This window comes from Cygnus atratus, chromosome 4, assembly GCF_013377495.2.
Source record: "Cygnus atratus isolate AKBS03 ecotype Queensland, Australia chromosome 4, CAtr_DNAZoo_HiC_assembly, whole genome shotgun sequence".
NCBI classification, from domain to species: Eukaryota; Metazoa; Chordata; class Aves; order Anseriformes; family Anatidae; genus Cygnus; species Cygnus atratus.
The window spans coordinates 34,426,910-34,450,396 of record NC_066365.1 but is presented as its reverse complement, the minus strand read 5'-3'; the positions used below and the strand labels follow the sequence as shown (position 1 = coordinate 34,450,396).

General features: G+C 37.3%; 1 protein-coding gene across 6 annotated transcripts in view; it reads left to right on the top strand.

Moving 5' to 3' along the window:
* ARHGAP10 (Rho GTPase activating protein 10) overlaps positions 1-23,487 on the top strand; it is a 143,801-nt gene that overhangs the window by 92,546 nt on the left and 27,768 nt on the right. For 5 of the 6 annotated variants that reach the window (XR_007708184.1, XM_035547947.2, XM_035547986.2 and 2 more), the window contains one exon: positions 13,130-13,280. Coding sequence is in view for 5 of the 6 variants with exons in the window: in XM_035547947.2 (XP_035403840.1) it covers positions 13,130-13,280 (151 nt within the window). In the remaining variant the exon portion in view is untranslated. Of the gene's footprint in view, positions 1-13,129; positions 13,281-21,599; positions 21,627-23,487 lie in introns of all 6 variants that reach the window. The other variant, XM_050710353.1, reaches the window with a different exon arrangement.

Genomic DNA, 23,487 nt, shown 5'->3' with positions numbered 1-23,487 from the left:
TTTATAAGTAAGCCTTCTTCTCTTAGGACAGACCAAGGACCTACTGTTAATGGCAGATAGGCTTCTTGTCAATCTAATGTTCATTTTAAATTATTATGAATTCTTTGCATTTCAGACTTTCTAAGAGTCTTGCATAAGTTGGGTTTATGATTATGATGATGATTATTAATTATTTTATTTATAGCCCTAGTGAAGTCCTAGGAGAAGTCACCAGCTGCAAGTTAAACGCTTTCAAATATTTCATCAACCACTACTCTGCCTCTGCTAATTTTTAGCCGCTTCTGCTAATATACACTAAGTCTGGAGTTACAGAAGTGTCATAGAGTCAAGATGGAGGCACACTGACAGAAACTTGAAGCAACACTTCACACTTCATGCCTTTGTAATTTATGGCCCTGACAGACTGCAGAAAGGCATCTCTTTTCCCCTGTAGCAAATGAAATGGTTAACAAAATTCCAGACTGTAGAAGCAATAGCCATTGTAATTCCAGTTTAAATACAGTAACTTGTTAAGCCAAGTGGATAAAATGGTTATGATTCCTCAAACATTTTTAAATTCCATCAGTGTTCATTTTGTCTTGCTCTGTGGACTGCTTTACTGAAGGAGATCTATGATTCAGTTTTGGGAAGATACATAGTTAACTGTTACTAGCTTTGAAATCCTGGTGCAGTTGTTCCACTATCATCACTCTGCTGAGTGATTAGAGAATTATCATCCAACTTATATATGGAAACCTGGAGATGGGGACTTGCCCTGAGATAAGAATATCTTAGTGCATAAGCTGTGTTTTTTTGTGTTGTTTTTTTAACACTTTATTGATGAGTACATTTATTTCATACTAGCCAGAAACCAATCAGTGACACTTTTACTTTGTTTAAAAGCTGCATACGTCCAAACCATGGCTGTGAACCAATTATGGTAGGTTGAGGAGGGGATGTTAGGCAAAATCAAACCAATGCTGAGACCTGAATGCTGGTCACTAGACTGTGCAGCCTGTTGTGTTACTTAACTGGCACTAGGATTGTGCAATCATTAAGACTAGATGGAGGACAGAAGAGCATTAAGGAAAAAATTGTTTAGATCTTATTCTTGTCAGTTATGGATAAGTCTCTTCTAGGCAGAGTATTTCTCAGTCTCCAAGCAGAAGATGAGTTGTGGAAGCAGATCTCTACTGAAGGAAAAAAGCAAAATCTAGACCCAGTCTGACCTCTTTTTCCCAAGACACTCAGTACCACCAGTAGTGGAAGAGAGGCCAGTCCAGAGAAAAATAAGACCTGTGAATTGTCTTGCTTGCTTCTGCACTATGGCTGTAGGGAAAGGCCAGCCAGATATGCCAGGCAAAGTAGGAATATATTCAGCTTTAATGTTCAATGGACTATAGTTTCACTTTGAATTGTGATGTTTTTGCTGACTGGCTGCATGCACTCTTGTTCTCCTTTGCTTTTCAGGCCCTTAATGTCAGTGTCATTTCATACTTGGCTGTCTTGTTCCTTCTCCCTTGCCATATCTGTCTGGTCTCCTTTGGTTTCTGTGACCCATGTCCTTCCCTTCACTAAAAAGGCATCAAGAAATTCATGTTGGTATCTAGTGATCATGTTCATTTTGCTTTGAAGCTAAACCTTCCCTTAGTATTCACTTTCTGAGATAATGAACTCGGGGGATGGCTACAGCTGTGTTTGTACGATGCTTGGCCTTTAAGTAATCCTGTGATGAATAGCGATAGTCAGTTTGGACCAAAACCCAGGTTTTGCTTTCTCTTCCTCTCCTCTCCTAAATGAATTTCAAAGGTGTAAATTAGTTTTTCTTCCCAAGGGTTTAGCAGACTAGAGATCTTGGTCATCTCAGCTCTTCTAGTCTTGCTTTGTGACTTGCACAGAGGAAGAATGGCAGTACACTCCAAGAATTCCTGAATAGCATGCACGTGTTCTTGCTGTTCGTTATAATGTTTTGGTATCTCATTGGAACAAATGCCACAATTCAAAGGGGTTATTTATTTGCCATTGAGAGATGCCTCAGTGGTAATATGAGCCATTTTGGTTTCTTAATTGCCTGAACATTATTTGAAGAGGGAAAAAAACCAACAGCACAGGATAAAAAAAGAAGGCTACGAAATGAAAGAAGATGAGTGAGGAGGTTGGAATAAAAATCTCAGTGGGATTAGAAGGAAGAATAGTGAGTACAAATAGCAAGACTGCAAAAACAGAAAGAAGATGAAAATTACAGTGTAAGTAAATTAGAAGAGAAAAGAGAGGGGCTAGACGGAAAGAGTCTGGGAAGCCAGAGTCTTCTGAAAGGGACTGGGCATGGCAAAACATACCTTTTTTTAAAATGTTGGCAACTTATAGGTAAAGTTAGCTCAAAAGATGTTAATTCTGAAAAATTCAATGTCTCCAGTACAAAGGGTAGATTCTGTTTTCACTTGTTTTCTGTATTTGTCTACTTAAAAAGGGCAAAAATTTTACATATATTAGACAAAATGCATTTGTTTTAGCTATATGTTTTGCTTAAAACAGTTATATGAGAAACATTTTTCTATGAAGCACTTTTTTAAAAAAAGTAGGCCCATTTATACTTTTTATTAAACTAAAGGAAAGAGAAAAAATTAATAATACTGAGCTCTTAAGCCAACATCAACTTCATGTAGTAACACCTGGAAAATCCTTAGTCTTAAAACACAGTGCATAATACCTGCAATGTTCATGCGATGGGAGAAATAGAAACGGGTGAAGTCAGATGTTCATTTTAGAGCATGAAGTAGCACTGAGGTGTGGCCATGTGCATGTTTAAAGCAATTCTCAGCAAGTAAGTGCTTTAGAGCCTTTAGGGGCATAGTGGCACTGCCAGCCTCTGAACTAAGACTGTTTTTTGACAACACACACAGCAAATCTTTTGAAGTGCTGGTAAAGGGACATACAAGAAATACTAAAGGAGACTTGTTTCATCTTTTGTGTTGCTTTGTCTTTGGCTGGAAAGGGAGATGAAGAAGCAATGCATTGTAATTGTGGTGGTTTGCTGTGGTGTAGAAATTTGAAAACCTATTCAAGCTAAATGTTTTTCAAATCAACAAATGTTTGACTTGGGGAAAAAAAAAAAGGTAAGTCATCTCCAGTAAAGCAGAATTTGCAAGGAAACATGAGCTTCACTTTTAAGGAGGGTATTCGGTATGTGCATAACTTTAAGAGCATAACTAATCAGAAGTGTCATTGAAACTATTGCTGTACTTAAAGCACATCCTTTAGTAATTGGCTGGGTCTAAACCAGAAAGAGCAGCAAGCACAACAAAGAACTTAATGTTTTCTGGTGCAAGTCACAGCAGCTCTTTCATTTCACTATAGCATGTGCGAACTCTTCAGACTGTTTCTCTGCTCTGTGGATAGCAGAAAGCACTTCCATATGAAATCCACATGTGATGTTTTAATTGACTGAAAATCTTTGTTTTGTTTAAAGACTGCTGTTTTCAAAGTCTTAATGTAGTTTGTGCATAGTGAGAAGATTGTATAAAAAGTCTCCATTCGTATTTGTGACTATAGTTGATGACATTAAAGAGTACGGAGTCTGGATCAGTACCTGGATTGGTATGCTCCAAATGCATTAGACTGCTCCAAAAGACACAAAACATGTACTATGAGCAAACAGATTAAAAAAGAAACTCAAAACAAAAGTCATTCTTACGGGGATAGAAAATAGTTTGCTGAGGTGCTGCACTACAAATATGTGGCACCTTACAAGTAATATGGACACGCATTTCTGTTTTCTTGATGGGCGTATGTTATTTCCAGTTAATTTGGAGAAACTTCACTCAAATTCATATGAAATTTCTGAGTGATGCAGTCCTCATCTTCCACTGCACCACAGACAGTGCTATGAAGTAAGTAAATAGAAGTGATGATAAGAGAGTGGAATTCAGTTGGCTAACGTTTCCTTCAGTCTAGACACTCAGGGTCCTGTGCTTGCATGTGTGGAGGGGGATCTAAAGGAGAAGGCCTTATGGAGAATGCTAGAATGGGTGCTCTTAAGTAAAATTTTGATATAAAAAACAATCTGTGAAAGCTCCAGGGCTATTGAGAGGGGAAAAGTTGTTGCATTCCTGAAGAGTTTAAAGAGTAAATTCTTATATGTGACCTAAGAACTATACTGTATTGCAGCTTTCAATGTTAAGTGAACCATTGAATTGACAATTTTTTTCCCCTTTAAATTGGGTAAACTGATCTGAATGGCATGCTGCCTGATCATTGCTAATGACAGACCACTGGATAATCGTGCAATATGTGCTTGTGTTTCTGTATGTACTCTTCAGAATTCCAGTAAGCTTTTGCCCTACTAAAGGGGTTAGTGTATTTCAGTCCATTTAATGAATTTTTGAATAAACAAGATGTGACAGTCAGCTGATAAGTGTTTATTCCTAGTATTTTTGTGTGCATGCTATTTATACTAATGAAGCATCAGTACTTCACTGCAGTGGATGCTGGACATAGAAACAAAGAATATGTTCTTTGCCTTCAAAGACCTTACGGTCATAATGTAAGATAAGAAATGGATTTTAACAAAAACAAAGACCAGAAGACACTGTACAACACAAGGATGATATAAATCCTTGTAATGGCAACAGGCAAATTATTGGAGAAGAAAATACTGGCAGGGCTGTGTGGGACAGTTGGAAGTGTCATTTCCAAAGATCTTGACATTTCATTCTGATGCTTTGTACAATGACATTACAGTAGGGTGTCAAATGCAGGGTTTTATAATTATTCATATTATGGTGTATAAAATTTGGAGAAAACCAGATTTTACCACATATATTTATTTGTATTTGTATGCATGTGTATGTATTTATTCATTACAAGTAAAGGGGAGATCATGTTTGTGTGTTTGGCCATATTTGTTGCTTTTACTGGCTCTTGGCTTACATTTGTAAATGCCGCCTTTTAACCTCTCAGGGTTTCTCATGCTCTTCATAAGAGCAAATACACGCAAATATTCTCATTCTGCATTATTTTTCATTTGGTAACTAAGATTATGTTATGTTTTAGAAAGCTAGGTAATTGGATTGAGTATTTAATCTTTCAATTTAAAGGCTTTTTCTGTTGTTGTTCTTTTAAGTATTTCCTGTAACTGAACAAGATACGCAAAGCTAATATGTGTAGCTGTAATACGGAAGGACAACCTTTTCTAAAATACTCTCCTTGGTGTGAGTTACAGTAGGTGAGCACAGAAAAGAAGGTGAATATGCTGTTTCTGCTGGTGCAGTGGATAACTCGCTCATTTCCTTCAATGAATAAAATGGATTGCTTGTGAATGCAATTCACAGCAGTGAATGGGCTGCTATCAGGAGCGTTCTTCTCATGAATCGTTAAAAGGGGAGCAAGATGTGATACAGTGGGAGCTGCAGGCTTTGTATCAGGAGTGCTACTTTTAGAAAGGCTGAGTCAACAAACTCATAATTTGCAAGCGATCAAAGGACACATGTTTCTAACCTTGGTATGTTCTTTTTTTTTTTCTTTCATCCTTCCACAGTTGTCCTCCAGACTGCAATGTCATGTGTTACAGGCTATGTTTAGTTTCTTCATTAAAGCTCCAATGTGAACTACAGGGTTCAAGGTAGTCAGGCCAAATGAGTGTCTGTTAGAGTCTACATATACTTCAGGTTTGTCTGAAATTTCCCTTAGTTCTCTTGTCCCTCTAATAGTTTGCAGTTTGTCTGGAGTACTAAAGCCTAATCCTTTTGCATTAAAATTGGCAGTACATTATTTGATTACAATATTGGGAGTCAGTGTCCACAAATCCCTAAAAGCAGTGTTTCGTTCAGTTACGGATAGTCAGGCTGCTAGGCAGATTGTCTCTGCAAATGGTATCTTTGCAGTGAAGAAAAGGCTGTCTTGGATTTGTTTGTTTATTTATTTATTTTAGAGCTTTGTGGGTTGTCTGTTGGCTCTCAACCAAGGGTGTTTCCTGTTTCTAGTTTTGACTTCTACTAGGGTTCTTTTCAAGCTGCACACTCTGTTGCACTGTAACTAAATAGAGTGCGCCAGGCAACATCAAGAGTATTATGGATGCTTTCTGGTTGGTGGCCCTCTAGAGGTTTAGCTTCAGGCATCTCTCAACTCTTAATCTGAGTTTATATTTTTTTTCAAATAAAATGTTAGTGAATATTGTATAAAGGTGTTTGTGGTTTGTAGTGGAATTCAAGCCTCAAAATCCAAAGCTTCAGAAAATTTGCATCCTATTCAGTCTCACAGAAGCCAGTGTGCAGCAAATCGTATTTTATAGAATACAGCTGCTGAAGTGCCAAAGTTGGTATAACTACTTCAAGGCAGGCACATCCATATTGAAGTGGACACAGTGGTAACTTGGAAAGGTAAGTGACTTAAAGATTCTAAGTTGTTGATAATTTTTATTGAATTTTATATTTTCAAAAATATTTAATATGATGTGGAGAAATAATGAGCTTCACATTATGTGTACTGAACACAAATTCTATGTAGATGTCAATAATTTCTAGTGCAAATGTTTTTATATTTCATTGAATCATGTGTTTGAAAACAAGAAATGAATCATGTTGACTAAAACCAGAAACGAAACAGGTTGATCTAATATAGTCTTTAATAAATTTAAATGCAAAAAGAAAGAAACCACATTTTATTAAAAAAAAGTTTTCAATAATGTTTAATTTTAGAAATTTTATTAAACTGTTAGAATTGATGCAATCTGTTTAGAAATACAACTTCTGTCTTTCCAGAAGTTAATCTTTTGTAATTGCTGTTATGTTTGAGCTTTTAATTTTTAGTAGCTCCTGTTACCTTCTGCAATCCCTTCAAATTAAAAAAAATAAATCTGGAACTGTAAATCTTACAGAATTGGATTTTTATGGATTAAAAATTAGAATATTAGTGGCTGAGTTACCCTTTTTATGACAATATTTTAAGATGCTTATTTTCACCCTGCATATCCTGAAATGCTTCTATCTACAGTAAAATTATAACAACATAAAAAATGCTGCTTTATGTTTGCAGAAAAAGGGAAAAAGAATGGCACAACGACTGTGTTCATTATTGTAAGGGAAAAAAATGCATGGGAACTGTATCAAGGTAAGAGCACACTGTGAATAACTAAAACAGTTTTCCTCTTTCTTGAGCACTTTTCTCTCTAATATAAATATATATATTTTTTTACAGGTTGGTGGATCGAACCTGAATTGAGTTTACATTACATTGAAAAGAAGCTAAGTCAAGAAAAGGCCATGGTGGTGATAAGTTTCTCTTGCACTATTCCATTAGCTGTTAATTTATAAAATATTCTTAGATTGACATATATTGTAGACAATTATCATGGAAATACAAGGAGTCCAATAGCGATAAAATGTACGAGGGCAGAGGAGTATATGTGGCCCAGGTGGATGGCATTTTATATTGTTCAATAAACATCAGTTAAAGTGTCTGTGTATGTTTCTTTTATTTACCAACTGCAAATCAAGTGTTGAAGGGAAATTACCCAGATAAAATCTTGTACTGGTGTTCTTTTTGTCTTGAGAAATACTTTACTCTAAAAATATGATTGTTGTAGAGGAGGCTATACCCGGAGCTGAATTTCAAAGAATTCAAAGTAACCTTGCATGTTCTAGCCTCCTTTTGCATTAAACAACAACTTCTGGTACTCCAATTCTTCTTCGTGTATCCAAAGAAAATAGATGCATCTTCTGTGTAGTAGGTGTTATGAGAGTGAATGAGGGGTTTGTCTTGCAACAGAATTATGGCACAGCTTTAAGCTGTTAATGGTTTTTATAATTTTATCCTCATTAGCTCTATTACTAAGCCTCCAGTTTACCCCCCCTCTTTTTCATCCCACTCTGTCCTTCCTTGCTTTTGCCTCCCACTGATTTTTAGAAGAAATTTTAATTACCCCAGTGATACAAAGCAGACAGAGATGACCTGATGTCTGGGTCTTTTCCTAAAGTGATTCCTGGCAAACATACTGAAATTCATTAATTAGTTCTGCTTGAGACCAGAATGAACAGATCAGTATCCTCTTGTAGCAGTAGAATCTAATCTACATTTCCATGTACAACTATACATTTAGTCATAAACTTGCGGAATATGCTTAGTTAAATACTCCTAGCGATGGGTTTTTTGAATTTCTAAAATCAGCTCTAGCAAGAGCTTAGGATCTAGAGGCCAACACTGTTGTTGCAGATTAAGAGGAATCTGGCAAAATTCCTTGGGCTGCTGCCATATGGATCTGCTGGTAGAATACAGTATGATAATATGTTGAATTTGGCTCATTACTCTCAAGAAATGCTTCCAGAGACTTTGTGGGACACCGGTTTAGGAACTGGAATGGTTGTGTGTAGGGATGGTCTTGGGCTCACTGTTGTAGAAGAGTGCTGTTATTAGCAGTACATATCCAAGATGGTTTGTGGTTTGTTTAGCCCTATAAAGTATCTGTTCCGTACTATTGCATAGAGAGAAATAGGTCAAACATACCGCTGTTTTAAGTAGCTCGACAAGAGTCTCATCTTTTTTTTTTTTTGTTGTTGTAGCTTTTGCACTGCAGACTTGGAGACTGATCCACCACTTAACTCAGTGTGCATCTTTAAATTCCACTTTCATATACAATCAAACCTAAACAACCATTTAAAATAGTGAATGAACTGGGATAGGAATGAGTAACAGGTTTTTTGTTTGATAAAATTTTTGTTTTGTCTTCTGTGCATTTTGAGTGCTACGTGTCAGTGTTCTCCCATATGTAAATTGTTTCACTTAGCTTCCAGGTTTGCCCTCAAGTAGATGAAGAGCAGAATGCTAATGCTTCTGAGAACTAAATTGTAGAGAAGTATTCTATAAATCTAGAGCAGTTTGGCACCAGCCACAAAAGCTGTGTAACACTGTATGTGATTGGGAAGTCCTTAACCTTGGAGGCTAGTTTGGTACATTTTTATTGCTTCTTGAATGAGGTAATTCAAAGAACAGATTTCATTCTTGTCTTTGTGTAAGCTGTGGTAACTTCTGTAATACAGATGAGTGATGATGGTAGGTCTGATTTTTTCACTTGAAGGAAGGCTTTATTTGGAGTAGCAAAGAAATCTTCCGTTAAATAGCATGTTCCAGCCCTGTTCTCCCACAGAAGGGATTCTGCCCTATTGCGGTTGCCTTGTGATGCATCTGATGGCCATCTTCTTGCAGTGCAAGAAGAGATTTTGAAACTTAGCCAGGTGTGGCCCTGTACTGTTGTGCAAGTAAGTCAAACTACTGAAGTGTTAGTACAGATGTTGGTGCTCTTATAGTCCATTACTTGTATGTGATTTTGAATTTTGTCTTCTGTGCATAGGCAATGTACTTCTGATAACAGATCTCTCACAGTAGGCATCTTTTATTAGTCTGTGAAACATTTATACTTAAACAGTATTTGAAAAATCAGTAAGGCTAAGAGCAAAATTGAATTAAACAAACAACCCTGAACATTTCTCCCCACAACTGAACTAAAATATACATCCATTCCCCCCATTCTCAGTGAGATGTTGCAAAGCTTTGTCAGAGCAGCAAAAAATACCTATTTAGGCTTGATGAAAAGTACCTGTCTATTTAAGAAAAGTAAAGAAAAAGTAAAGAAAAAGTAAGAAAGAGAAGCTGAATACTGTATATGCACATCTTAGGGCAGAGGTTGACCTTCCACTTGCTTTTCAGATGCTCGCCTTTGCAAAATGGTGGTTTGAGCTGTAGCTTTGGTCTGCAACATAAAGAGATTGCAGCTGCTGAAAATGCAGGTCTGGATGTATTTAATTTTAGCTGGATGTATTTAATTTTAGCTGTATTTAATTTTATTTTCCTAATGAAAAGACAAAAAGAAAATACCAAAGCAGGTACCAAATATCAAATAGTTAATGAGCAGGAATCCCTGCTCATTAACTATTAAAAGTTAATTCTTTCAGGAAAAGTTAATTCTTTCAGGAATCCCTTTCTTCTCTATGGAGACAGGTATTAAACATGAGCACAAGCAAAGAAGTGCTGGACCTTACAGCTTTGCATCAAAGGGATGCACAACTGAGAGGATGGAGTTTATATGTTCCCTTGCCCTGGTCTCACTGAGTGTAGAGAGCGGCTGGTCTCATGCTGCCCAGGAGCTCTCTGGAGGTAACCTCTGCTCCCTAGAAAACAGTATCTCACTTACTAACCATAGATCAGAAACGAAACTTTCTAACCATCTGCCATACCAAGAAGGTGAGAGCTGAGTGAGGCCTGATGCCCACCTGAGCATCTGTCTGCAGAAGGGAACTTGGACTGACCAGTACAGTTGCTGGTTAGCACTGGGGTTGCACAGCAGTGCTGTGGGAAACACTGGTGCACAGCTCTGGTGCTGGCAGGCCTGAAAATACTAACAGTAGAGGTGATATGCTCGTAATGCATATTTTTAGCCAATTTTTAGCTATGGCCATTTCAGTGAGGATCTAGGAATTTTAAGCATTTCTGAGAAGAGGAAAAACAATCTTCCGGGAAGTTCCTGACAGTGAAAGAGAAGACTCAGTGCCACTAAATTTTGTTGGCAGGGGAGGGATGACTCTTCTGGGGAGCTCCTGACTGTCTGGCACAAGTATTGTTGCGGAGTTAGTTAGCATGTGTTGGAGTAGTACTGTTTGAAGTGGAACTTCACTGCTTGCTTGTTATTTCTCCTGTTTGTTGTGTAGGTTTTTTTTCCCCGTATAAAACAGAACAAACCACCCACTATTTTTTCACATCACAGAGCTACTTACAGTTAGAAATTTGCTTGGATTCATTATCTGCCTCCACTTCATTGTCCTATTGCATGTCTGGCTCTGGTTGTCGTTAAGTAAGAATCCCCTTTATGGTTTTCTTGATTGTGTTTTGCTTTTGTGACTCTGTTACTCGTGCTAGTAGTTAGAATATACTGACATATTTTTGAGAGGTGCAAAAGAAATTTACTGTAAGCTATGCAAGTCACCTAAATGCATGTGAGAAAGCTCATCTCTTACAAACCAGTCCTGGGGAATACTTGTTCTTCTTACCATCATTAATTTCAGTGGAGATGCGTGGTTAAGGCTGTACAAATAAATACAGCTGGGGAATGTGACATAGTAAACAACATGCTGCAACCTCTTGGAGGAGAGTTATTTACCAGAGAGTCCAGACACAACATTTAGTCCATGAAAAAGATGGCATTTAAAGTTTTTGGTACTTTTGGATTTTTCAGAAGAAAATGTTATTCCTAAAACTGCTCAGTCTAGCCTTGTGTTTACACGTAAGGGGGCAGTGTGGTACTGTTAGCCAAATGCCATGTAGGTGCATGTTAGATTTCATTATTACATATTGCATCACGGTTTAAAAAAATAGTTTTAGCACTCTGAGCACAATTAGACCTTTGTCACTGTCTGAGAGTGATGCTGTGTCTGTGCAGGGGACAGCACTTTCTCATTTATAAATACTTTGTTTATAGTGAATTCCTTGCTTGATTTTGGTGCTCTCTCATAATCCCTGTACATAGGCATGTGAAGGAGTGGGAGCCAGTTTTCTTGTAACTGGGATGGGGAAGTTCACATTTCCTCATTTTCCCTTCCCCTCCAGGGTGACATTCACCTATTGGGAAGGAAGGTAATATTTCCACTGGAACTTTTCTTTGTGTACCATGTATAGGCTTCCTGCCTGCTGCTGCCCAGTTTTGGTGATACGATCTTTCTTCCACAGTTCTCATGGAGAATGATGTTTCTGATGATTTTGTACATCACAGTTGTCAACCTGCCAGGATAAAAGTGATCGTTAAGTGGCTATAAGCTGGGGTTCCTGGGTTGTTTCATTTCTATATGCGTAATATTCAGGACTAACAGGCCAGCATATAGTCTTATAATTTTGACATGACATCTTGACTGCCTTACCACAAGATGATTATGGCATTTTTCTCATGCATAGAGTAGTCTGGCTGGCTTTTAGCTTCATGCTGCACCTGAGATGTGCTGTAATAATCCAAAAATGTGTTATCTGTGGCATCTCTTTCTAACTTCTGCATGAATTTCTGCTTCATAAAAAGCTTCTCCTTTGAAGATTCATTACAAGTCTCCTCTTTATAATATTTCCTGCATGGATACCTGACTACGTAAAATTGCAGGGTAAAAGAGCACCACATACTGTTTCATTATGTCTTGTTATATTACCATGTTGTGTTGCTGTAAGGTGTCCTACAGACACAGGGCTTTTTTTTTTTTTTTGTACAGGTGCTGTTTGTGTTTTTCTTCATCTGCCAGTTTGATTTTGATGAAAAATATGAAGCTAATTTGTTCATATGAATCTGCCATGATTGGTTGTAAAAGGCTTCTGTTAAATTGTACATGGGCGTACTGATAATTTTCTAGAAGTAAATCAGCATCATTAGACTGTGCCTTGTATGTGTCAGTTAAAAAAATATCAGTTTGAGCAGATTTGTGTTACGGGTTAATCCAGAGAGAGCTGGCATGGTATTTTGTGTGGAGTGGTGATATGCTAATAGCCATGACTCAAAGGATAAAACGGTGACAAGAAATGCAATCCTTTTCATAAGTATCTTTGTATCATCATTTAATATAAATATGAATCAATATACAATGGTTGACTGAGAAAAATCTCACATGGTATGTTACTATGGTATCTTTCATTAAAAATCCCTCCCCTCAAAATTTTTCCCTTGCTGTCTTCAAGAATATGACTTTTTTTTTTTTTTTTAACTGGCAGATACTATAGTGATATCATAAGTTTTGAAAATTAACATGGATATTCTGGCAATATTATAGGTCTTAGCTAAAATTCTAAAACTTTCTGGTGGCTGGTTCATCTCCCTCTTTCCCCTTTCCCTCCATTGTAGCTGGCAAGCATGGCTTCACATATTTTGTCTTTGGATTAACTGATTTGCAGCTTGGTTAAAGTGTAGACAATGTTCTTGCTTATTTTCATTTTATATCTCTTTATTTATTTATTTTAAAAGCACTCATTAAAGACCCACGGCATACTCTCAAACTTGAAGGAATGGATTTTTGGCTCCTGCATGCTTTGAATGAAATCCAAAACAAATGTTGTTTGATGATGGTTTACAGTTGCATTACACAGGTTGCTCTTTGTGATAAATAATTAACACCCTTTGTGTTCTTGATTGCAGATTTTCAAAACCCTGCCTGATGCCACTTTCCCTGAGCCAATCTCTATGCCAGTGTCTCCTCCAAATGCCCCACCAAGGCAATCAAGAAGACAAGGACAACGTATTAAAAGGCCACTGGCTGTGTACAATCTCTGTCTTGAGCTGGATGATGGTAAGATGTTAATAACGCTTTCAGTCTTTGCAGCATATCGGTGTTATTGCATATCCTATCTTCAGTAGGTGTTTTCATTTCATGTTTCATTTGTATACGTGTGTGCATACACATACATGCTTGTTTAATTGCTTTGAAACATGTAAAGAAGCAAGGAGAGTACAGAGAAAGGAGAGTATAGAGTACTGTCTTGTGGCATATGTTTAAAAGTAGGGCGAACTGTCTTAAATGTGCTTTTTGCTTCTGAAAAAGAAGCAGCTCCTGTTTCTTTGGGAAATCTCTTTGACCTCTACTGAAGATTACACAGCCATAAGATAAATGGAGAGAGAACTAAAATTAAAGCAAATCTTTTATGAGAAAAGCTAATGCACTCTACTGTTAAATTCATCTGGATTAAAGGCTCAGGTCACTGCTGCACTAGAGAATACTAATACTTCACTTGAATCTTTAATACCGTGGTGTTACTAGCAGTAAATACTCATAAACTTGTCTGACTTGAGAAGAAAAAAAAATCATGCTTTAGCATGCAGTCTGCAATAGCAGCATACAGAGAGGCAAAAGATATACAACATCTTATATATTCTGACTGTTGGCCAGAAAAGTAACCGTTTTCCTGAAATTTCTGTGCTTGGGGGTACATATAGTACTGAGAAGCCAAGTCCTCATTTTGTGCTACAGATTTTTTCCACCCTATCCCTGTTCTCCCTACTAATGTTGTTAGTCAATTATCTTTTCACATGGAGAATCGTGGGATTAGGGCACAAAGTCCAGTTATCAGCAAGTGAAAATAAACAGGAAGATTTTGAACTCATGCAGTAGCATGAGATTCGCTGATGAACTGTCATTAAATCAGTGGTCAACAGTGGTTAATTTGTTAAGGAAAGAGCACAAATACCCACAACAGCTGTAACTGCAAATTTTAGAAATAAACTCAGGACAGTTTATTGTCTGAAAGCCAGTTTTGTACAGTTTGCAAGAAACTCAGCACGCCTGTCATCAGGTTGAATTCACTAGAGATATGTAATTTCTGTGCCTTTCTGTCCTTGCATCAAATATGGAACTAAAATGTATAGACTAGAAAGTACTTAAGGTACATCTACTTAAAAAGCTTACACTGTGTTAATTTGAATAATCTACCAAAAGCTAAGAAAGCTCTTGAACTGTGTCTGCTACAATAAAACTATCCTGTTGAGGAAGAAGAAAAAAAAAAAAAAAAAAGAAACCAAAACTGAATATGCTCACAGAGTTGTTTACATCTGATTTTGAATGTGAATCACAGCAGATTACAAGAAGTACCACAGCTCTTCTCCAGTTCTGTGCCTCAAAGTGTGCACTGAGGACCTGAATTTGACTCTGATGCAGTAGACAGATAGTATTTGATGGGTTATTTTTATTGTAAGATCCAAAAATGCAGTGTTACTGTTGAAAAGTATGTGATAAACATTCCATTTCTCCTAAATACAGTCCATACTTTTGTCATTCAGGTATCTGAACAAAGAGAAGTGGGATAGTTAAAAGGCTGTAATTGTTGCATGGAAATTCGGTGCTTGTCTGGGAGTTGTAGTGTGGTGCATTGCAGACTAGCCTAATAAGCAGTTAAACACGGTTCCAGTCACAGTTCCAAGACACATAGCACTGAGTTTCAGTGGGATCTGAAAATAATATTTCTCCTTGTGACTTCTAAAAAATATTCTCCGTAGTATCTCCAGCTGCTACTGAAGGTAGCAGTATTGCAGATGTGATGTTGCTAGAAGCCAGCTTTCGACAGGTCCAGGCTACATGCTAGAGCGTACTGTATGTGTGTTTTAGCCACCTAGCTGTGTCAGGAAGGTAGTCAGGAGGTGGTGCAACGGGCACTTACTTGGCAGGTGCATGGTATGCATTGCAAGGTGGTACCTTGGGCCCTGTTGCATCACTGCATTACCTGAGGAACTACCCCACCGGATTGGTTACACGGTACAGAAATCAGGCAGGCTGAATAATTATCCAAGCGCTGAGGAGAGCTCGCTGCCTCCAAGTACACACCATGGCCTTCAGTTACTTTGTTCTTAGGAGAGGGGGGGAAGGAATAAAAGTGAGCCTGGGCTTCGTTCCATATTTACCTAGTTTCTTGGCTAACAAATGCATGTTTTATAACTGCTCTTTGGAAGATTTTATCCTGTGTGTGTTTTTAACAGGAAATTAAACATTAAACCCCTTCCCTCCCCTCTTTTTATTCACAATGGCATGAGTTAAGCGCCAGGCATAAACCAGTGTTTTGTATTTCCTGGATATGGCAAATAATCTTGTTTTAAAACAAGTAGCTGATACGTATTTATATGTAAATATATTTGTAAAGAAATATATCCCTAAAGTTATTGTAGTTATATATAAATATATTCTGTGCCTTGAAATTCGAAGTACGTTGGAGACAAAATCTCTCTGTGCTGGAAAACTTCTTGAGTGTGTTTCTCTTAGGATTGTTATGCAAACCAGGAAATTGTTAGAAAAGCGGAAATAGGTCTTTAACTATCAGCTGCTCCAGGGAGTTAACAGTCTTCGGAATCCACTTCTTGAATTGGAAATGCAGGGTTCAGGCCAACTTTTCTTGTTAAAAGCACGTTTTCAGTGAGGAGGCTTCTTGACTGCACACAAACTGTATGCAGCAACCACCCAGAAAGGACTGTAAGTGGCATAAATATTGATAGATATAATAGTGGAAGAACACACACACAGTTTGATAAAAATCTTTATTTTGCCTTCTGGTAATTAGCTGTGCTGGGTCCTGATAGAGCATAGATTTTCCTTGTACTTGGCAATTAGGTGATTAAACCTATTTGCAAACAATTTGAGTATTATATTTACTAGCTTAAGGATCTTCATTTCCTCAGACAAATTTAAATCAGAGATCCATCCCTGGAGGTCTTTAAAAGACGTTTAGATGTAGAGCTTAGCGATATGGTTTAGTGGAGTACTTAGTGTTAGGTCGGAGGTTGGACTCGATGATCTTGAGGTCTCTTCCAACCTAGAAAGTCTGTGTCTCTGTGTCTATCATGCTGTCCATTTTTCTTTCAACTTCTTTCCTTTGTAGTAAGCCAATTAATAACTTTTCATTCTGAAATTTTTCAGCATCTTGGTGTCTGAAGTAGAACTACACATAATGGAGAACTGGGAGCCATTTTCATACGTGGCCTAATCCCAAAGTTCTTGCTTCAGCAAAATGCAGATTTGTCTGAGATTTACATTAAGATCACTTTCAGAGTTTCGTGCCTTCTAAAATGAATACTTGTTTGTTTTGAAATAGTCTTTTTTATTTTAGTACCAATATTATCGGAATGAATTGTAGAGTGAATTAAGTAGCAATGCAGACACTCCTGTGGCTTACAGTTCCAGGTATGTACAAACAATTTTGCATTTGCTCTCTCTCTATGGAGAGAAAGTCTTAGCTAAAACAGAGATATTTATGCTGTTCTGAAAATGCCATTGGGTCTTTATTTTCTATTTGGATGATCAGTACTTATCAGAAGAGAGCTCTATTTATATTTCTTCTAAAGGGCAATGCAAAATTACAGTTTTGTCCCCTCATACCTTTATTTTAATTTTTATATAATTTTCTCTTCTTGTTGCAAAATATTTTTTTTTGCTTTGTTTATCTTTTTCTGTGCCTGAGACGTAGACATTATTAAACTATTTTGGAGAGCCACAAGAGCAACACAGCAAGAAAAGTCCTGTGTGAAGTAGAAAGTATAGTGCAGTCCATCCAGATGAGCAGTCAGCATGAGTTGCATAAATCACACCTGCAGTCAAGAAATTGGTCTTGCATGGCAATTCATCCAATTGCAGAACAACTTGTTTTCTAAACAAACCACAGTATACGTCTTAAGCCACAATGCCTGCTGATTCCTTATTCTCTTTGAATACTCTCTAGATGTCAAAATTTGTCATTGGCATGTACATGCACATAGCACATGTGAGTTATGGAGGGGCTTGTTTGTTTTGTTCTTAAGGTGTTTGTCTCCCACTCCCTGCTCTGAAACTCAGGAGGCATATGGGGTGTTTGCAATAGCTTTCTGCTGCTGCTATAAACTAAAAATTGTATATATAGTGCTTTAGAAAACAGATTCTTGTGTAGAATTTTAAAAAGAAATCAAAAATTAGAACTGCTGTTTAACCCTTTAAAATTTTGTGCTAATTTGTATTATGCTTTGAAGTATCTAGGGAAGCCGAAGTATGAATGGTATGTTAGCATTAATTAGGAGTAGCTCTTTTTGAGGGTATTTGAGTGATACAGTGTCTTAAATTGGGTACTATATTAGTTTGCATGAGCTACTGTGGCATTTGGTTACATCACTTCATCAAAGCAATATGTGATACATGTAATAGTTATATAGCTCCCATGCATTATTCCCTCTCCCTGCTCCTCCCATCCCTTCCTGCCCCAAACAAAAAAGTGAAAAAACATAGACTTTATTTGGAATTACTGAACATAAAACCTGGATGTTAGAGGAAGCCTTGGATTTATAATAATGAGATTGGTCTTCAGGGTTGGAACAGCCTAGAACTGCAAGGTTGCAGGTGTGAAACCTGGCCTTGAACTCTTTCTATTTCTGAATCTGGTGCTTGGAAGTGTTTCTGTAACCTGGCACATAGCAGGGGAAATGGAAAGAAAAGCAGCTACATAGGCATATCAAAAAGCCATAAGGGCTTGCAACACTTGCTTACAAAGCTATTGTTAACAGCTGAGCAGAACAGACAGTTATGCTGTTACAAAATAGGTACACCAGTATTAGTTGTGAGGGGAAGATCAGGATGATTGCTGTTTGCTATGTAGAATTTAAGGTAGTTCATATTTCACCTTGCTGCAAGAATAGTTCCTGCAATTCAACAGGATCTATCACATCTTTTTCTACCCAATGGCTCTGAGTAGGATGAGAACTGAAAAAGGCTTTTTCTTTGTATAGCATTTGCCAGTAAAGGTAGCATTTGCTTTTTCTTAGGTAACAGTCGGTATGGACAGGGTCCCGGTTTCCAATCTGATAATTAACTTCTGGCTGGAAAGCTTTGGGTCCATAGAAGGTACCTATTTTCTTGGAAGTATAGAGTATTTTTGGCCCATTCTTTGTATATACAATACACGTTGTCTATCCGTTGTTACACCTGTCAGTAATCTACTTGCTACAGCCTACTTGCTGCACAGTTATGTGAAATCAAAATTAACTGTCATAACATAATAAACATCTCTTTAACTTTTACTTCTTTTCAAATGACGTGTCAAATCTTTGTGGTTGGCGTGAAAGTCACCCAAGTATCATCACCAGTACCTGTCTACTTTCAGTGTATGAAATTTAGAGCCTGTAGAAATGTTCAAAAAATAAACACATCTCCATGTGCTTGTACACATGCATGCAAAAGGGATTGGAAGTGTAGTAAAAGGGAAAATGAATAGGCTAGAACTAAAATCTCAGTTTAAAGGAGTGTGGAGTTCATGAGGGAGGGTCAGTCTTTGCTTAAGGCTAGGCATTAATAAAAATCTCTGATCTTCTGTAATAATCATTCATCTCTTTAATTCTCTACCTTCTGCACCCAGACATGCAAGGACACATAATACTGTAAGAAGGCCAATTTTGCATGCTAAAAGCCATTAATCCCAGGCATGGAAGTCACTGACATGTCTTTGCTACAAGCCAGCTGTGCCCTGTTCGATTGCTGTTGGTTGAAATTACTTTCAACCCAGCACACAAGAATGCAGGTAGAACGAAGGCTTGGTATAGCTCAGTTCTTCAGTCAGTTCCCTATGGATGAGGCTGTGCATTTCATTGAACAAGATGCTTCCTCCCAAGGACATTCTCTTGCCTCCCTTCACTGGTGGCAAAGATAGGAGGGAAGATCTTGGAGGGAAGGGAGTGAACTTGCTCAAAGGCTGATACGTGACTTAGAGAATACTACTGCTCTTCATGATTTGCTCCCAGTCTGTGTCAGTCTTTTCCATTCAGTCAAAAAAAACAACAAACACGAACAACTGTATTCATGTGTATATTAGTGGCTGAGTTGCTAAGACAACAGTAAGGAGAAAGAAAAAGAATCATAAAGAAGATTTTCGTCATCTTTGGAGTTTTTGATGCCATTTGAGATGTGCTACTTAATCACGAAACCTTTATTAATGGTAATAGGAGATGACGCCCTTTTTTATCTGCTTTAGTTTTTTAAAGTTCCCATTGCCATTGATGAGACAAGAGCTGTTCTGTTGGTAGGTTTTGATATAGGTCTGGACCATAGGTAAATGTTGCCTGAACTTACAGAAATCCAACACCTTTGATGCAATGAGAAAACTATGAAAACTGTAGAACAACCCACTTATCTTACTATTTGTCTGAGTTTTCAGGAAGCAGTTGCAGTTCATCACTGTATTTTACAACCATGAAATTAATGTGTGGCATTTGGCCAGCCTGGTAAGGCTAGAGGTCATGTGTGGTTTCCTGCCAACCAGGCTCTGGTAAAAAAAATGAGTAATCTTTGAGTTTAGATACCACTCTTATTTTCTCAGTATACACAAATCAAAAGAGGAACCCCTCTGCATGCTTGTATCTGGCTTCTGCTGTGTTTCAAAATTTAATTACGTGACATAAATTAACAACCCTAGTCTTGTATCCATGACTCTGTCAATGTTTTTTCCACAGCCTGAAGAATAAGTTGAAATTCTTCACGAATTTTAGTTTTAGCTTGCTCAGCAAAAGGCTCACCTACAATTTAGGGTTTTCTAGAAGTAAAGGAGTAACATCAGCAATACTTCTCTTGAATTTTGAGAGACAACCTGAAATGAAAGGGATATTTATTGAAATAATTGCTTGCTATTACAAATAAAGTATATGTCTAGAAATATGCCTGCTTACAGTTGAACTTTACATTTTAAAAGTAGACAAGATAGTATCAGAAAGAAGGAGGGCAGGGGAATGGCCCCAAAATTCCAGTTGTCTGTAAGTAACTTGCAGGTGAGCACTTTTTTCTCTTGTCTATCTGCAGCTTAAATATCCACCTTTCTGGCTACTATTCTTGAATTGCATCAGCCAGTCTAGACACAAATTCTTTCTAGTGCAGCTTCCTTCTTTTTCTAACATTTCTGAATCATTATGGAGATGGGAAAAAACAGTCTTTCTTCAGGAGATTCAGATACGCGTAAGGTACACGTGCTTGTACATGCACACATTTGAAAAATCTGTCAAAGTTGGTCTTTATCTAGGAAAAAAGTGTAGTCAACTGTAATTGTGTTAATTATTTTGTCTGAGAGGAAAAAATAGCTGGCATAGAGATCTCATTCTTGCTGCATGTGTTTTGAAAGCATGGAATATGCGGGTTGTGTGCTGTCCATTTTCTCACTGAAGGTTATGTTGGTTTTAGAGTGTATGAGTCTACTGATGTCTAAATTTTATGTAAGAAATAATAGCATTTATCTTGTAACAGCGTACTAGGGCAGTACTGAAGTGTATAGAATTTGCTACACAATGAGGATAATTAATATTTTTTGATAATGAAATATGGTAAATCTATTTTTAGAGTGTTTACAGGCATCTGACCTCTAAAATACTAATTATTCAGGAACACTGAAATAACTCTTTGTTAGTTTTACTATTCACTATGATTTTTTTAACCAAATAGTAGGTCATTATTAACCCATTTTTATGTGATTTACCTTTACTTTGGAAATTCATTTGTTTAAATAGCACAATTTCTGAAGTCTGGAGTTAAGTAATAAACAATTCTGTTGATCAGTTTTAGCGGGTAGACAAAAGTACAGAACTTCTTAATTTACTCAGAAATAGATGACCTAATTCAGAAATTTAAAGATGTCAAGAAGTAAAGAATGACTAAGTTCACCTGGTGCTTGGCATGATCAGCACAGGATGGTTCGTGCTCTGAGTAGTGAACAAAAGATTGCAGTCTTGCATCTAGAGAAGAGCCTTTCACAAATACAGCTCTGTTAGCACCTCCGACTGCAGAGTCCTCTGATCACCCTGACTATAATATAAAAGGAGTTACTTCTGGTTTTCTCAGGAATGGCTGAATCCTTTCTGGAGTGAGCATACTTTTGTAGGTACCAGCAAGGTGCAAATACTAAGCTAGAGTGAGATAATGGCACCTTTTGTATGGTTTTGGCTGATTAAGTAGGTTAATCATTTTCTTTCCTTTTAGATTAGATGTGCTGCTTCAGATTAAATTCCCTTTTGATTTCTGTTATGAATCTGATGTGAATATTCTGGTTCCCAGTACCAAGTAATTTGTTTTGACTTCTGTTGACATTGTAACCTAACTGGATTTCTCATGTCTGTAATTTTTATCATACAGGAATTCTTAGAGCATCTTCTAAAGAAGGTAGGGTTATTTTTAACATAATGTAATGCTGATTAGATGCCTTTGACTTTTTTATGTGATTATTACTTCATGTCATGGAATCACTTTAGGTTTGTGTTGATTGTGTAAGACAACTAATCTGAAGTTTATGTTTTTCATGCCTGTTTTCTGTGGATGTTGAAGCTCTAGCACACAGAACTGAGTTCTCACTTGGCAGTGAATATTTTAGATACTCATACTTCTTTTCTAGCCCTAATTTATGAGATTTCTATTAAAAGGAAAGCATAGTGTATACGCACAAGTTAACATAAGAGCAAACTACTTTCTACTTGGTTTAACTTCTCTATTACTGTGGAAAGTTAGCTATTTATGGTGAATGAGTGTTTGTTATCTCTGAGCTGGATGCAGCTGTGATTCTGATGGGGAAGGATGGGTGGCTGCACAGCAGTGCAGCTGCTGCTTCCCCACCTCATGATACAGAAAATGTCAGAGTTGAAGGTGGTAATAGGGATCTTGCAGCATCTTGAATTTAGTCTCCTCAGTAATTCTCCCCAGCTCCTCTTGACTTATGTGACTTTGTCAAAGTAGAATAAGTCATGCCTTTTACCCTCTTATTTTGCCATTATTTGAGCATCTGATGAACATTTAGAGCATACATAAGAGTTCCGTTCTGCTTGCTCTCTGTGTATCTCAATAGAAACTGTGGTAAATCCCCATTTACTTCAGAAACATTCAGTTTCATAAACTGCTTTCATCCTCTGGCTACCCTTAAACTATAGACATTGGTTGTAATGTTGATGTTAAGATTAGTCTTTCTTTTAATAGTAAAGTGTGTAATTCTTTAGTTTACTTAAGCTGAGGTTGAAAGAAAACTCTGTCACTCAAGCAAGTAACTGATAATGTTAGCTCTCTGGTTCTTGTAGTTTTTATTACATGTTTTTTCTTATTTAGAATTCTTGGAATAAAGTAAGGATCTGATTATTGACACTGCCAAAGTATTTCGGTTTCTTTCAACTTTGGATGCCAGCAAAAAATATTCTTAGACTAGCCAGATGGAAAAAGTCAAAAGAAGGCAACTGGGAGGTATGTCATGTTCAGTTAGGTGGAAGCTGAGTTCAGATTTCTGGTATAGAGAGTCTGAGAGCCTATCTGAGGCTTATCCAGACAAAAAGGAAAAAGGAATTAAAGGTTATATATTTGTTAAAGAGAAGCTGAATAATGTAGCCCATCTAAGTACTTTCTTATCTTGTGTAGATTTTTTGCTGTGAGAAAGGGTGACACATGAATTAAAAAAAAAAAAAAAAAAAAGGCTATTTGGGTTAGAAACAGAATAGTAAGTAATACCAGCTAGACACAAACAGTAAATGGTGAGGATCAGCCTAAACTGTTTTATTTTCTAGATAGAGCTGGTCTGAATTATGAACAGCCATAAAGACAAAGCACAGGTATCTGTTGCAGAGGCACAGTGAAAACTGTAAGGATGGATGAGTGTTGTGATTAGAACAGTGAAACAAGAAGATAATTTAGATGACAGTTTAAAAGGATCTGAGCAGTCAAAAAATTTAAATAGTATGCAAAAGGTGATGAGAATATGGAACAAGTTTTAACTCTGTTGAGAGTAAAATTGGTTCTTATACCTGTTTGCATAGGATGGGGAGCTCGTAGAAGCAGCTTAGAGGCAACTCTAGACAGATGGCCAAGCTGAAAGCCAAAGGAACTCAGAGGCTTCCCACAACTACACAGAAGGTGAAGAGATGATGGCTGGAGTGTCAAAAAAAATTTATGAGATGTCATGCAGGCTATTGCTTTTATTCTGAGAATCCTAATGCCCTTCATCTGGTCTGTCACTCTTCAGTACCCAAAGATAAGAGTGTAATGGGAG